At 39.8% G+C, this 16,598-nt stretch overlaps 1 protein-coding gene across 6 annotated transcripts in view; it reads right to left on the bottom strand.

The window, feature by feature from the left end:
* DENND4C (DENN domain containing 4C) overlaps positions 1-16,598 on the bottom strand; it is a 115,180-nt gene that overhangs the window by 67,534 nt on the left and 31,048 nt on the right. For all 6 annotated transcript variants that reach the window (XM_036331242.1, XM_036331239.1, XM_036331244.1 and 3 more), the window contains exons 3-7: positions 14,344-14,596; positions 11,771-11,840; positions 9,923-10,092; positions 2,310-2,548; positions 722-788 (exon numbers count right to left, since the gene is read on the bottom strand). In XM_036331242.1, coding sequence (XP_036187135.1) covers positions 722-788; positions 2,310-2,548; positions 9,923-10,092; positions 11,771-11,840; positions 14,344-14,596 — 799 coding nt within the window. The remainder of the gene's footprint in view (positions 1-721; positions 789-2,309; positions 2,549-9,922; positions 10,093-11,770; positions 11,841-14,343; positions 14,597-16,598) is intronic.

The following is a 16,598-nucleotide window of genomic DNA, read 5'->3' as shown; positions in this document are numbered from 1 at the left end:
TATCACATATAATATTGATAACATCTTAGAAAAACTTTTTTAATTGCTTGCTTCTATAGATCAGTGCTACTCAAAGTGCCAATTTGCAAACCGTTATGGGTCCAGGAAGAGATAATATATAAATGGAGAGCAAGCCATTAAGAAATTTTCATGGCAATCTGACACTGCCCACACATCCAATATCACGATCAGTGAACTTATGTCTTTGAATGGGATATAGACTTGTTCATATCTATACAGATCTTACATAGGAAGTTCCATATGTCACAAGCTGTATACTTATGTAGGTCTGCCACAGATTGGAAATTTAAAAAAACATAGTCCTTTAACATAGATAGTTTGAAGAGCACTATTATAGACTATTTCACTTTTACTTTCCAACCTTAACTCATTTCATATTTAATATCAGTCACTCCCATATTAAAAACATGCCCATAATTCTGGGTTTTAAGTTATGAAAATCAGCTATATCAAGTCTATACATGAACCAACGTTGATAATGTCATGAATCAGTAATTAAAATTATTCCAATTCTGTACACCCAAAATTAAAAAAAAAACAGTACAAAGGATGTTTAGTAAAGATATAAAATACTGGAAATTCAAAGACTTTATGAATGCATACTACTCCAACTCAAACCCAAAGAGCCACAGAACCCCCACTCTGCAATGCCGATAATGAACATATCCAGGGCTCCCCTCAAATATACTTTTTTGATTACCTGTACAAGGATTCTTGGTCTTTGTGGTGAAGGAAAGGGAATATTTTGCATAAAATGTGAAATGTGCCTGGAAAAAAAATGGAAATAAAAGTCATAATTACTTTGCTAAAATGCTTCATAGATTTTTTTTAAATCTTAAATATCATTATATTATCTTCCCAAATATGACAAAGCCGCTTACCTAAAACTTATCCTAACCAAATAAATTTAGTGTAAATAAATGTACTCATCCTACTACTTCTGAAATGCACAATGTATTTCTTAATTTAAAGTCCACATTATCCTCTATTATTGCCAGAAAAATAAGAGTAACATGAATATGATTTTCATGAAAGAAGCAAATTTATATTTCCCTGATTATCAGTGCCAATATGGGAATCAACTAACTGATATAAAAAATTAAAAATAATATAAAATTTAATCCTAATAATTAAATATTAATTAAATGTAAATGTAATATAACTATTTTACTATAACTTGGGGCAAACCACTTACCCTCTCTGTTTTCCCACCTAAAAATAATGCTTGTTACATTTCCCCAAAGTTTTAAGATCTTAGAGGCCACTAAAATGCAAAGTATTACTTCAACTGATAAAACATCACTACATGGATTTTATTTTCAAAAACTATTTATGAAAACTTAATTTTTCAAAAGACTGCTATATTTTCACTCACATTAAATTTTCATTCAAACTATTTTAAGATAATCTGAAGGTTGAAAGTTAAATCTAGAATTATGAATCATTAGATTGTCATTCCACGAGTACAATCTGAAAGTTGAAACCATATTTCTATACCAAGGTGTGATAAGTTTATGCACAGTACTTTACTCCCAACTTATCCACTAAACTAGTACATTTTGATGGTACTCTATCTGCTATAATGGAAAAATTTTCAAATTGTAACAAAAATCTATGTCTACGAGTATATATAATAGATTTCCACCAAGCTCTTGACACCTCTTGGTTTGTTAGTAGGATACATAAATTATTTACTATAATAAACAAAGGTCAATGTGCCACTAGAAGTCAGAAAAGACATGGCTTTCAAAAGACAGAGGCTCCACGTATATCTTTCTTACTCACAAAAGATTTCTATGACAAAGGGAATTCTAAATAAAAGGGAAAACATGTAGAATTCTGCCAACACTAAAACCGAAACCTCACTTTTAACATAAATTTCTAAATAAGCTTAGAGATGTTTTACAGTTAGACTTTGGAATGGCCACTGGTATGACTGTATATATGTGTATATCAACAGCTACTTTTCTCTTGGTTATTAGAAAATGAATAGGAAGAACACACAGTACAATGTATGTAAGTTTCTTCCTCAGCTGAAGTCTCAAAAGAAAATTTGGTCATCCTCACCCACCACTCCTCAATTTTAAATTCAGTCAATGACTCAAATAAAAAGGGAGCAAGTAAAAAGTAGGGTGACTGTGACTCCCCTTCCAACTTTGCTGCTTAAAGTCAGGTAAAGAATGAAATAAATATATATCTACACACACACACACACACACACACACACACACACACACACACACACACACAGTTTTTCCCGCAGACATCTCTTTCGTCATTATACATACTTTTCAATGGGAAGAGGATGTGGTCCAGACACAGAAAGTTTGTAGATAAACATGAGAAATTTTCTAAAAGCTTCAAAAAAAGGCCAGTGTGAGAGTAAACAAATGCATTTGTTTGAATTGATGGATTTGGAGACCATTTTTCTCTCCACAGGTGTCAATAGGCCCAGCTGCATAAGCTGTTTCTCTGTTAGAAGTTCCCAAGAGTAAGGCTCATAAAACTGGATGGCAGCTCCATATACCTACAGAGCAACAGAATTCCATTATAAGATTTCAGGGTTGTTAAAAATTAATTTCTCTTTTTCTCTTATTCCACAGAAATATTTGCTTAGAATGCATGACAGATAAATGAAAAGAAATATCTTGACATTGCTGATGGGAATATAAAATGGTGTGGCTGCTGCTGAAAACAGTTTGGCAGTGCCTCCAAAAGTTAAATAAAAAATAACCAAGAAAAAAACAAACAAAAAAGAATAACCGGATGACACAGCAATTCCACTCTTAGGTATACAAGTATTCCCTGCTTTTTGAAAGTTCACATTATGCCACTTCCCTTTTATAAAAGACCTATATTAGCACCTGTTTACACTAACAGAATTAATACAAAGAGGATTTTCACTTTTATGAAAGAAGGCAAAAAGCAAAAACAGCATTCAGGAAAAAAAATAGCATTCAGCATTTGTTTGGCAGCCAGCAATATAGAAGCAGTATGCACCCCAGCAGTGAGAGTAGTATCACCAAGCTCCTTCCTGGGGAACCACACTCATCATCTCCACATCAAGCCCCCACACTTTGAACTGTATCTGTGCTTTATTTTGACTTATTTGTGCTTCTGTTTGCAAGATGTGTCCTAAGGTATCAGCCTAAGAGAGCTCATAAGGGTATTATGCTTAGCATAAAATGGCATGATTAAGCGTTTTGATCGTGAACTAAAGACATCCTACGTGTGTTGAACTTGCCTAGTCCATTTGTACTATTTACACAAAGAGAGAAAGAAATTTGAAAGCTGCCAAAGTTACTATTGGTTCTGTTAGAAGCAAAGTGGTCTTCTTTAGTTGGCATCCAGTTAATGGATACAATGGAAAGTCTATTATTTGAGTGGATTGATGGGTGTACAAAGCATGGTGTGTATTTATCATGTCATCCTGCTTTTACTATATGTTAGTGTTGCTTTAGGTTTTATGTGTTATTTGGTATGGTTTGATAGGTTATTTTGGGGATTTGGGAATGCTCAAAGTTTTTTCTATATAAATTAATGGTAATTGTTTCTTCACTTTACATCACTTGCAAAAGATTTCATAGGAATGCTCTACTTTTGGAGAGTAGGGGAAACCTGTATACCCAAAAGAATTCAAAAGAGGAACTCAAACAGATATTTGTACACCAATGTTCATAGAACAATATTCACAAAAGCCAAAAGGTGGAAACAACCCAAATATCCACCAACAGATGAATGGATAAACAAAATATAGTTATATACATGTGATGGAATGTTATTCGCCCTTAAAAATAAATAAAATTCTGATAGCTACAGCAACATAGATGAACCCTGAAAATACAATGCTAAGTGAAATGAGCCAGACACAAAATATTATATTATTCCATGTATATGAGCTAATTGAACAAGCAAATTCATAGAGACAAAAAGTAGAATAGAGGTTACCAGGGATTTGGGGTGAGGTGAGGAAAGCTTCTGTTTAGGGTGATGAAAAAGTTCTCAAACTAGAGAGTAATACTTACATAAATTGTATGACTACTTAGTAATATATATCATATTAACCCTTGTCCTTTTTTAAAAAATATATTATTGATTTCAGAGACAAAGGGAGAGGGAGAGAGAAACACCAATGATGAGAGAGATTCCTGCATGCCTCCTACTGGGGATCTAGCCCACAACCAGGGTATGTGCCCTTGTCCAGAATCAAACCTGGGACCGAGAGTCCACAGGTCAATGCTCCATTCACTGAGCCAAACTCTTGTCTTTATAGATATAACACTCGCAGATACAATTATTTCAAAGTGATCTCAGAGGTTTTTTAACAAGCATCTCAATGAGGCTTTGTTGTTCTCTACTTGTCAAATTTGGTAACTCAAGTGTTTGGAGATCTTAAAATGTTCATTTTTATTTACTTTCAAATAACAAAATTGTTAAATGATTATTAAGTTAAAAAGTTAGCTTAGTTGTAAGCAATACAGTTAATATATGGCCTTCATTCAGTGAGTGTTTCACTATATTTCAGATACTACACTTGATTTTAACCCTCCATTATCTTTAATACAGAGGTTGGAAACTTGTAGAATGAGGTTGCCAATGTATTTTGTTTGAGCCACAAGAGTCAGCTTTGGTTAGTTATAATCCTATCTAATAAAAGAGAAACATGCAAATTGACCATAACCCCAACACCCTTCCCATTGGCTAATAAGGGCGATATGCAAATTAACTGCCAACCAAGATGGCGCCAGCAGCCAGGCAGCTGAAGTGAACAGGAGGCTTGCTTGCTCCAGTGATGGAGGAAGACAAGGTTCCCCACCTGCTGCTGCCGGCCTCTCAGCTTGCACTCTAAGCAACTATGTTGCAATTATAGAACCTAAACAAACTCCAGAAACCTGCTTTCAGCCAGCTGGGCTTCAGACAGCAGGACCGCAACAGTGTTTCAATTATAGAATCCAAACAAACCCAGTACCTGCTTTCAGCAGCCGAGGTCTCAGAGATGGAGCTGAGCCTCAGAGCTGGAGCGGGCTCTCAGCTCCAGTGACAGCCATAGAAGGTAAATAAATCCCAGAATAAAAAAAGAAAAAAGAAAAAAAGGAGAGGTTGGGAGCTTCAGTCGCCCGCCAGCCTGAAATCGGCCCTCAGCCCCTCACCCAAACTGGCCAGGCACCCCAGTGGGGACCCCCACCCTGAAGGGGGTGTGACCAGGTACAAACAGCCATCATCCCCTCATCCAGGCTGGCCAGGCACCCCAGTGGGGACCCCCACCCTGAAGCAACAAGATGGCGGCTAATTTGCATACTGAAGGCGGGCGGCAGGGGCAAGGCTGTCCGCAGTCCGGGACCCAGATCTGTGACCCTGCCGGGCAGGGGGCAGTGCTTGAGGCTGTCCGCGGTCCGGGACCGGATCTGTGACCCTGCCGGGCGGGAGGCGGTGCTTGAGGCTGTCCATGGTCTGGGACCCGGATCCGTGATCTGGCGGGCAGGGCAGCAGCACTTGAGGCTGTCCGCGGTCCCGGGACCTGGATCTGTGACCCTTCCCGGCGGGGCGGCAGCTCTCACAGGGGCGGAATAGCCGGTTTGGGCAGGGCAGGACGCCTGGCTTCCGCCCAGCCCCAGTCACTCTGGGCAGGTGAGCAGCACAGAGAGCCTCTGGACAGGGGAGGCAGGCCGGCAGAGGGTGGCCCGTACTCCCCACATGGTGGTGGTGACAGCTGTGAGCGTGCCAAGCGAAGCCTTCAGGCTGAGCTGAAGTAGCGCCTGCAGGCCATCAGCGCCCAGGAGTGGCTGCGCAAGATCCACCTCCTGGCCCAGGAGGTGCAGGATCACAGGGACAGCCACCATGGCGGGCTAGACTGACATCCTCCTGGCTGCACCACGGAGGTTTGCAGATCTGCAAAGCCAGAGGCCTCTGGTGTGCACATCCACCCCTGGCGTGCGAACATCCCCCAGCACATTGTCATCCTCCCACGCCTGCAACAGTTGCAAACCAAGGCGTGCACAAGTTCCCCCCGCTTCTCCACTGCACTTCCATCAACCCAGCATGCCTAACACCCCCACAGGATGTGCACACATCCCCTCTGATGCGCTCACGTCCTTTGGAGAGTGTCTGGGTGTTCTGGGTGCTGAGGGTGGGCGCCTGTGAGATGACAGTGAGAGGGCGGAGTGGTGATGCCCTCTTCCCATGGAGGCCAGTGCAGCTATGAGATCACCTCTAGGGGGTTAATGCAGGTGCTGAGGCAGGAGCAGGTGCAGACAGACACACCTGGTGGGCACGGGCGGCCCTCGCTGAGGTGCCTTCGGTCAGCGTTCAAGATCAAGAACCCAGAGGCTGAGAGGAATACTGTCCTCTCAGTGAAACAGTGGGATAGTCGGGGCGACTGTAGAGGAGGAATGTGCACTTTGGGTGCCAGCACCCGCGAACGAAGGCTGCCCTGACTGAGCCTTGCTTGCTTGGGGCCTAGCGCACTCCTGCCGGGCAGCGGGTGACGGGACGTGCTTTTCCGAATTGAGAGAAAATGTTGATTCTCCTGCTGCCCACGAAGGTGGAAAGTGAAGTGGGGAGTCATGTGGGGAGTGAGCGAGGTTCCCTGTCTGGGGGTTCCAAATCTGCTGTTGGTTTCTTTCACCACTGACTAGAGATATACAGGCTGTCCCCGCAAAATGTATACACACTTTGAATACCTACTAATTCCAATGGTTTTAAGCATAAGAAAGAAACAACAATGGAGCTGTTATCTGTTAAAAGTGTGGGCACAAACAGGTAGTTGGACATTCCCTGAGGGGTCTCAGATTGGAGAGGGTGAAGGCCAGACTGAGGGGCCCTTCCCCACCTCCACTCCAGTGCACGAATTTCGTGCACCGGGCTACTAGTTTTCAATAAAATTGCCTATTTTATCAAATTTCCTAAGAAATTTTTAAATTTCTACTACATCTGCAGTTTTATTTTCAAAATAATATTTATTCTGGACACCTTTTTTATTTTAAACTAGAGGCCCGGTGCACAAAAATTTGTGCACTCGGGGGTAGGGGGATCCCTCAGCCCGGCCTGTGCCCTCTCGCAGTCTAGGACCCCTCGGGGGTGACCACTTGCAGGCTTAGGCCTGCTCCCCAGGGGATTGGGCCTAAGCTGGCAATCAGACATCCCTCTGGCAGCCCAGCAGCCCTCGGGGGATGCCCACTTGCCAGCAGGGAGCAGACTTAAGCTTCAGTCGGACATCCTTAGCGCTGCTGAGGGGGCAGGAGAGGCTCCCACCACCACCGCTGTACTGGCAGCCATCAGCCTGGGTTGTGGCTGAGCAGAGCTCCCCGCTGTGAGAGCAACTGACCACCAGAGGGCAGCTCCTGCATTGAGCATCTGCCCCCTCGTGGTCAGTGTGTGTCATAGTGACCAGTCATTCCCAGTCTTTCTGCTGTTAGGGTCAGTTTGCATATTACCCTTTTACTATATGGGATAGAGGCCTGGTGCACGGGTGGGGGCCAGCTGGTTTGCCCTGAAGGGTGATCCGGATCAGGGTGAGGGTCCCGCTTGGGTGCCTGACCAGCCTGGATGACGGGATGATGGCTGTTTGCAGCTGGTCACACCCCCTTCAGGGTGGGGGTCCCCACTGGGGTGCCTGGCCAGCCTGGGTGAGGGGCTGAGGGCTGTTTTCAGGCTGGCGAGCGACTGAAGCTCCCAGCCTCTTTTCTTTCTTCTTTTTTTAATTCTGGGATTTATTTACCTTCTATAGCTGTCACTGGTGCTGAGAGCCGGCTCCAGCTCTGAGGCCATGGCTGGCTAAAAGCAGGTATCTGGGTTTATTTAGCTTCTATAATTGAAGCTCTGTTGCCATCACTGGCGCTCTAAACTCTGAGCCCACGGACGGCTGAAAGCAGGTTTCTGGGTTTGTTTAGCTTCTATAATTGCAACATTGTTCCTTCTGGAGCTCAGAGCTGGGCTGCGGCAGGCGGGGAACCTTGGCTTCCTCTGTCACTGGAGCAAGCAAGCCTCCTGTTCGCTTCAGCTGCCTGGCTGCCGGCCGCCATCTTGGTTGGCAGTTAATTTGCATATCTCGCTGATTAGCCAATGGGATGGGTAGCGAAGTTACGGTTAATTACCATGTTTCTCTATTATTAGATAGGATTATCATTCTATGTCATTATTACTGTTTATAGATCTTTTCAATTTTTTACTATTACAAATAAAGCATGTACTTGTTTTTGGAAAATGTATACATTCACATCTCTTGGGATATGCTCAGGAGTGTAATAGCTGGGCCACAGGGTTGCTTCTTTTCCTTGCTGATAATGTAGAAGTTCTACATTTACTTGATATAAGACCCATTCTGAAAACATATATCGCATTATTTTCTCTCAGCTTGGGCCTGCTTTTTCACTTTCTTACTGATATCTTTGAATGAATAAATATTCTTAACTCCAGTGAGGTTTATTATTCATCTTCTCTCTTATGGCTAGTGCTTTCTGCATGCTTTTAAACTATCTTTGCTTACTCCCTCCATTTTAATATATTATTTTTCTTCGGATCCTTGTTGTTAAGAAATTAGCCAATTTAATAGTTGTTCCTTTGAAAGTAAATGTCTCTTCTTTCTGTTGATTTGTGTTCTGATGTTCCCTATACGAATAGAGGTAGTTTTTTATTTTTACTTTTTTTCTACTGAAGGTTCCGAGCATATCGTGAGTCTGGACTCAATTGTTCATCAAGCCTGGAAAACTCTCAACCAACCACTAGCTCTTTACATGCTGCCTCTCCCTTTTCTGATATCTCCTTCTAGACGTCATTAAATGTCTATTGGTTGTTCTGATTCTATCCTGTACATACTTAAACTTCTTTTATGCTTTATGTTTTTCTGTACTACATTTGAAGTAACATATCTTCCACTTCATTAATTCTCCTTCCATGTATGTCTTCTCTTTTGTTTAAACTACTCATTGAATTCAATTTTAAGAACATATTTTTTATTCCTACACATTTGATTCTTTCCTAATCTGTCTGTTCAGTTTTCAAAATATCCTGATCTTTTGTTGATGCTTTGAGCCCCTCTTTTAGGGGTCTTGAATCATTTCAATTATATATTCAATCTATAATATCCTTCATATTGTTATTCTTTCATTTCAATATCTTAAAAGGTCTAATCCAGCTTTGTATTACGAGTCTTATTGATTCTTCCTACATCTTCTAGCTTTTATTATAGTCTCATTTTATTTTATTTATGTTTTTAAAAATATCTTTTTTATTGATTTCAGGGAAAAAGGAAAAGGGAGAGAGACAGAAACATCAATGATGAGAGAAAATCATTGATCAGCTGCCTCCTGCACGCCTCCTACTAGAGATTGGGTCAGCAACCAGGCTTATGTCCTAATTGGGAATCCAACAGTGACCTCCTGGTTCATATGTCCGCACTCAACCACTGAGCCACACCTGCTGGGCTATAATCTCATCTTAAGGCCTGAGTTTTTGGGGTGTCTCTCCAGAAAGACTTTATATTACTTTCTGTAGAAGCTTCAGGGGTATCGACATCCTGATACCAATTTTCATGTTGACCTTTCACCTTTTACTGCAGTACAAATTTATCCAAAATGTATTTTGTCCAAATAATGCTAACATTCAAATAAAAGTTAGGCCCAGCCAGAGTGCCTCAGTGATTGAGTGTAAACCCATGAACCAAAAGGTCACTGGTTCAATTCCCAGTCAGGGCACATGTCCAGGTTACAGCTCAATCCCCAGGAGGCATGCAGGAGGCAGCTAATCAATGATGTTTCTCATCAATATTTTCCTCTCTCTATCCCTCTCCCTTTCTCTCTCTAAAAATCAATAAAAGTATTTTTTTAAATTAGGTCATATTAATCATTTAATAGGATTAAAACATCAACAAAATAGGCCAAATAAAAGAGGAAAAAAACTATACCTTTTCAGCAGAAGAACCTGTCAGGACAAAAGTTGAAAAAACTGGAAGTGGGTATTTGGTTTGGGGATCCCAACATTCAATAGTAGCTCCCATAGGAAGGCAGAAGAGAGGTACAGATTCTGAGAGTGGAAATGACTCATAATCATCTTCCGGATATCTAAAAATTAAACCTTTTGGAGAAAGGAAACAATGATAAATTTTTCTAAATAGCTACTTTTTCATAAAGTATATGTGATATATTATTAGGATATTTTAACAGCAAACTTCATGGAAATATTTGTGTGAAATTTCAAAATCAACTTTTCTCTTGCCATATCAGAAATTTTACTAATTTAACAAATTTACCCTGTACTTTTTGAACTATGGACTTTTAGTTCATAAAATATACTAAATATACTAGTTAAAACTCTATAGGATCACAAATCTTAATGCTTTTTCTTCTACGTACTGCCAACATCTTATAGGAATGGTAAGAAACACACAGGAATATTTACCAACTATTTCAGTTAGTCTTCTATAAAAAATTCAGGGAAGGAACAAGTATTATGAAAGAATGCCAAGGAGACAGAAATTATCACAGTCCCTAAACTCATCTTGAAGAGAAGCAGTATAAAAGGCATGCAACATGAAAAGTAAATGAGATAGAAACTCTTTGTGACTGAGTACAGAGTATGTGAGACCAAGGAAGTAGGAATAGGAGGGGGTACTCTGAGAAGCATAACATAGGCCCTTCATAATCAAGTAGCTACATGTCATTAGTTCGTTAGCCTCTAGCAGACCACATCCAAGATAAACACTTGAAAATCAGTAGCAGATTTTTGAGTGCAAATTCAATCTTCAAAACTCTGTATTTTAAAATACATGTCTTATATAAAATACCTGAATACTTTCACGCTTGTTTCTGTAAGATGTTTTAAAGTGACACTCTCTCCCCACCAAAAAAATATTTTTAAGAAAATCACACACAATCAACACATTACAGCAATGTTAACAGTATCACATTTTTAAATGATACTGAATTTGTAATCTTTATAGTTTAATTCATTAATATGTCTTTATGAGGAAAATCAACATTTTTCAGATATAAATTTGCCTAATTTCTTTTAAGTAAAACTTAAAAATATTGTGCATGATCAAAATGTATTTGATACTGCTTATTTTCACAAAGAAGTATTCCAGTATTTCTCTTCTATTTACAACTGGAGCATACCTGTATTTTCAGTTTTTATCCCACCATACCAGCGGGATGAAGAGGTCACACTTAAATCTTTACAGCCCTTGACACTTTACTGTGCAGTAAGAATGTGGCGATAGATTTCTCAAACACTTCATGGCAGAAAAGTTTCTCAGGCCCTCCTGTCCTCCATATAGCTGATTCTTTGCAACAAGGGAGAAAGGAAGCAAGTCCACCTTTCATGGCAAGTAACATGTGGTTTCAAATCAGACACAAAGAGATAAGAGAAGGAAATATAAGAAGTAAAGATGCAATTTGACACCTTTCTGATTGCCAAAATATAAAAGATCAGAGAGTAAGCACTTTTCCACTGAACTGTTAAATCTATCAGTATAGACTAAACACTTGCATGTTTATTCCACAAATGCCTGCTTGAGATGAAAGTTTCTATTTAATTAACAACACTTTTGGGGGAGACAATATTAATATATCTTATAATGTGTAATGTATTTAAGAAAAGTTATGCCTTTACATGCTAAAATTACAGGTAATTCCATTTATGAATAGGTCAATTCCACAAACTACATAAGGGAGCATACACTGCCTTTCCTAACCAAATATTAATGGGCAACAATAACTACAGTAATAGAGATAATTTTTTAAAATTTACTCACCAGCTTTATACGCTATTGAATTAGAAGCAGGTACAGACTTCTTATAACACAGAAACACACTGGAACCCCACTGTAAAATATAAATTAGGTTTTAAAAAAGACAAAATAGAAAAAAATTTCATTTTGTTGAATATCTTTTAAAGATTCTGATTATTTATTCAGGGAGTCTGTTTAAAGCATATGTTTATCAAAAGAGACGATCTATAATAAAAGTGTAATATGCTAATTAGACCAGACGTCCTTCTGGATGACCTTCCGGATGAAGCTGGGGTTGCAAGGGAAGCCCGGGTCCCAGGTGCTGGAGGGAAGCCGGTGCTGGCAGCCAAGGGAAGGCAGGCCTACTCTTGCATGAATTTTGTGCATCGGGCCTCTAGTATAGTTTAAAATAACAGCAAAACATGAAGTTGAGAACACTAGAAGAAAAGAGTAAAATATCATTGCCACCAATATTAAACTGACTTGAAGACAATTTCAAAAAGTTCAAAATTCTGCCCTGACCAGTTTGGCTCAGTGGCTAGAGCGTTGGCCTGTGGACTGAAGGGTCCCAGGTTTGATTCCGGTCAAGGGCATGTACCTTGGTTGCGGGCACATCCCCAGTAGGGGGTGTGCAGGAGGCAGCTGATGGATGTTTCTCTCTCATGGATGTCTCTAATTCTCTATCCCTCTCCCTTCCTCTCTGTAAAAAATCAATAAAATATATTTTTTTAACACATTGTATGTGGGAAACGTATTTATACGTTTTACGTTGAGTGGTAGTAGAGCGCGGGACACGTATTAATACGTTTTTTATAGACTAGCAGTAGAATGCGGGTAATGTATAAATACGTTTATTTTTATACTTTTTTATTGCTCTAAAGGGATGCTTACATGAGATATACAAATTCCAAAGGACAAAATTTGGGTCTCTAACACATACAATGGTGAATTATGTATGTACTTCCAGGTATAACGGTAATCTATTCAACTGCGTAGTCATCCCTGCACACAATTCTCTGCCTCGCCACGCATTCAGTGCGATTCTAAGAAAAATAACTCAGTATACATTTTATAGTAAATCACAAAAAGTTTCATTGAAAAAAATATGTAAAACTAAAGTTATCGTAATTTTACTGAACGTTGCCATTTGCGCAAAAAATTAGCAAAAATGGCCTGTGCCACCTGTTAGCGCACGATAAAAACTACCTGCAAACAATGTGTTAAAAAAAAGTTCAGAATTCTGTAGTCATCCAGAATTACCTATATTTGAAAGAGACAGAAAAAACTAGAGTGGACACCAGAGTCCAAACGAGAAAAGATTGGGGTCACTGGGGTGCTATAAGTCATTACCTCCAGAGGCAAACCTGTCCTAATAACCATAGATGCATCAAACCTCTCTACCTACACCACAGTTAAGCTAATATTAGTTTGATATAAACATACTTTTCAAAATAAATCTGATCCAATAGTAAACTTTAGTCTTATAAAACTATAAATCAAATGTATATGTTCAATTTTCTTCTTCATTAGAACCCTTTTAAAAAATAAGTATGTATGGGCTTAGTGCATAGAACGTCGGCCTATGCACGGAAGGGTCCTGGGTTCAATTCTGGTCAAGGGCGCATACCTCGACTGCAGGCTCCTCCCTGGCCTGGGCCCTGGTCGGGCACGTGCCAGAGGCAACCAATCAATGTTTCTCTCACATCAATATTTCTGTCTTTCCCTCTCTCTTCCATTCTCTCTAAAAATCAATGGGAAAATATCCTTGGGTGAGGATTAAAAAAGAATAAATTTGTTAAAAAAAAAATATATATATGTAAAGCCTGGCTGGTGTGGCTCACTGGTTTAGCCTCAACCTATGAACCAGGATGTCAACAGTGCAATTTCCAGTCAGGGCACATGCCTGGATTAAGGGCTAAATCCCCCAGTAGGGGGTACGCAGGAGGCAACCCATCAATGATCTCTCTCCCTTCCACTCTGAAACCAATAAAAGTGTTTTAAAAAAAATAAGTTTGTAAATATCGCTCTATATAAAAGGCTAATATGCAAATTGTCCCCTTGGGATTTGACCAGGAGACTGGGAGTTCGATCGCTTGCTCAGGTGCGCTGACCACCAGGGGGCGGCGTGGAATGAAGGAAGGCCCTGGCCAGTAGCCTGAAGGCCCCGATCGGCCCTGATGGCTGACCAGGCCTAGGGACCCTACCCGTGCATGAATTTCATGCACCAGGCCTCTAGTTTAAAATAAATACATATAAGAAAAGTCCCCATCCAGACTCCCTGCAGTTGTCCTTAAAAAAACAAAAACAAAAAAAACCACACACCACTGAAACCCAAAAGCTAATTAAACCTCTAATTAGCATAACAAAAGCAACATTAGCATGTGCCCCCCCCCCAAATAATCCTGGCTTTAAGGATCTATTTTCTGAATGAATTATTCTAAAACATCAGATAGCTAAAGATTTTTAAATTATTATGTATCATAAAAATTAGAAAGCTAAAAATCATGAAAATATAAACTGAGAGTAAATTATATGCCCAATAATCAATGGGAATCCAAAAATTATCCTTTTTTTAAAATATGAAACTTTATTCTTACCATTCCACAATTTAAGTTTTTGTCAACTTTGCAGAAAGTATGAGGAGGGGTTTCTCCTTTACTGGTTACAATAACACAGATATCAGTTACAGCCAAGGAATTCTGGGGCCGAACTGGAGAAGCCCTTCGATAAGTGATAAAGATTCTTTGTGAAGTAGTTGAACTATTATTGACATTGGCACAGCGACCATAGGGTGTGGCTTGGATCACTTCACATCCTGAAATAAGCCTTTCTTTTCCTTCATATAGAACTCTGCATGACAGGGAGGAGAGGAATAGAAAAGTAAATAAAGTTCAGTTTAATGCTGGTTTTAATTCTGGAAAAAATAATTGGTCTCTTCTATTGTTTCCCAAATCTTAATTGCAAACCAAAACTAAAATTATTACTTTGGGAATTATCTCTTTACTATTTTTCAACAACTAGCAGTATAAATAGGATCAAATAACTTGATTTTTTTATTGCTTATTACAAGAAGCATATGAAACAAGAAAAGGGCTACATCACAAACAGGCTCAGGTCAATTCCTAGAGTACAAGTCTTCAGATATTTTCACAAAATTTTCCTTCATAATTCCTATCAAAATTTTTCCCTTAAAACTCCTTTATTTATTTGATGAGTTAATAAAAATATATCTCCTCATGAGGTCATAAATCAGCAACTTAATATGGTAAGATGTCAATATATCCCAAACAGATCTACAGAGTCAACACAGTTCCTATCTAAGTCCTAGTTGCCTTTTTATGTAGAAATTAGCAATGTGTCCAAGTTCAAATGGGAATGGAAGGGAACCCATACAGGCAAAGCAATATGGGAGGGAAGCAGGACAAATTTGAAAGAATCGTACTCCCCCATTTCAAAACTTAACTTTTCTGCATGTTTGAACACAAAATAAAAAATGCTGGAGAAAAATATTCATTTAAAAGTCAATGAATCTCATCAGTGGAGAAGATAAGAACTTTGGATAGTAGTCTGATTCTTTATCTTAATAAACATATCTGACATATCCTAGCTAATAAAAGGGTAATATGCAAATTAACCACCACTCTGTCACAAAGATGGTGGCGTCCAGTCCTCTCAGTCACGCAGTCCTGGGGGAGCGGCCACTGAGAGCGGGCAGCGTGAGCGGCCTGCCAGAATGCTTGCTTCGTTGCCGCAGCGACAAGGCAAGTGTTTCACCCCGGCCGCGGAGAGCCTCTGGGCCGCGGACACAGAGCGGCCAGGCCCCGCAGAGAGCTCCTGGCACGCGGATGCGTGCGCAGGGCTACTAGTAATAATATATTATCCTGCCCTAGCCAGTTTTCAGTGGAAAGAGCATCAGCCTGCAGACTGAAGGGTCCCAGGTTCGATTCAAGTCAAGGGCACATACCTAGGTTGCAAGCTCAATCCCCAGTGTGGGGCGCGCAGGAGGCAGCCGGTCAATGGTTCTCTCTCATCATTGATGTTTCTATCTCTCTCTCTCCCTTTCTCTCTGAAATCAATGAAAACAAATATATTTTTAAAAAAGAAAAAAAGAATATGGTTCCTTAAATATTAAAAAAATAAAAAGAAATTAGATGCCTTAGGGAACTGCAAGATGTATATAGCTACTTGCAACCTGAAAGCACCTAAGTATAATTATCTAAGTCATCATTTTCTTTTTAAGTTGTGCCACTGAACCACAAGCAACAACAATCTTTTAGAGATTCGCATCCTTTCTATTATGACTGTAGAGTCGGGGGGGGGGGGGGAGTGTGTGTGTGTGAAAAGATGGCCTTTAAAGGATGGCTAACAGAGGGAACAGTGAGGGCTAGAACCTAAGTCCCTGCCTGGTTATCCTTCAACTGACATGGATATTATCAAAATTTTATTCTATAGCCATCCTTCTTTATATATTACCTATGTTCTTAACACAACCCATAGAGAAAATTGTTAAAAACTGAGAGTAAATCCATTACATGTCCAGAACAACTCTACCTCAATCAATAATTGGTGTTCACACTCATTTTAACCTCCTTTTCCCTTCTCAATGGAAAAGCCCCTCCCATTAAAGGCTAATCCAGTCATCTATGCTGTTGCTATTACCCCTTTCATCTGTTTCATAATTTTGTTCTGTCAAATACTATCTCTTACTACTATATATCAGCTCTTCCTTCTCAACTGGTTCTTTCCTTCAATATAAAGATGTTCTAAGTTATTTATCCCCTGGGAGAAAGGTTAAAAAACAGTCCTTGACTCTGCATCCCCTTACCCCTCAGGTGTCCTAAAGCATTGCTTC

This window comes from Myotis myotis, unplaced genomic scaffold (assembly GCF_014108235.1).
Source record: "Myotis myotis isolate mMyoMyo1 unplaced genomic scaffold, mMyoMyo1.p scaffold_m19_p_12, whole genome shotgun sequence".
Lineage (NCBI taxonomy): Eukaryota > Metazoa > Chordata > Mammalia > Chiroptera > Vespertilionidae > Myotis > Myotis myotis.
Note: the sequence above shows the minus strand (reverse complement) of the source record. Positions and strands in the feature narration are given on the sequence as shown.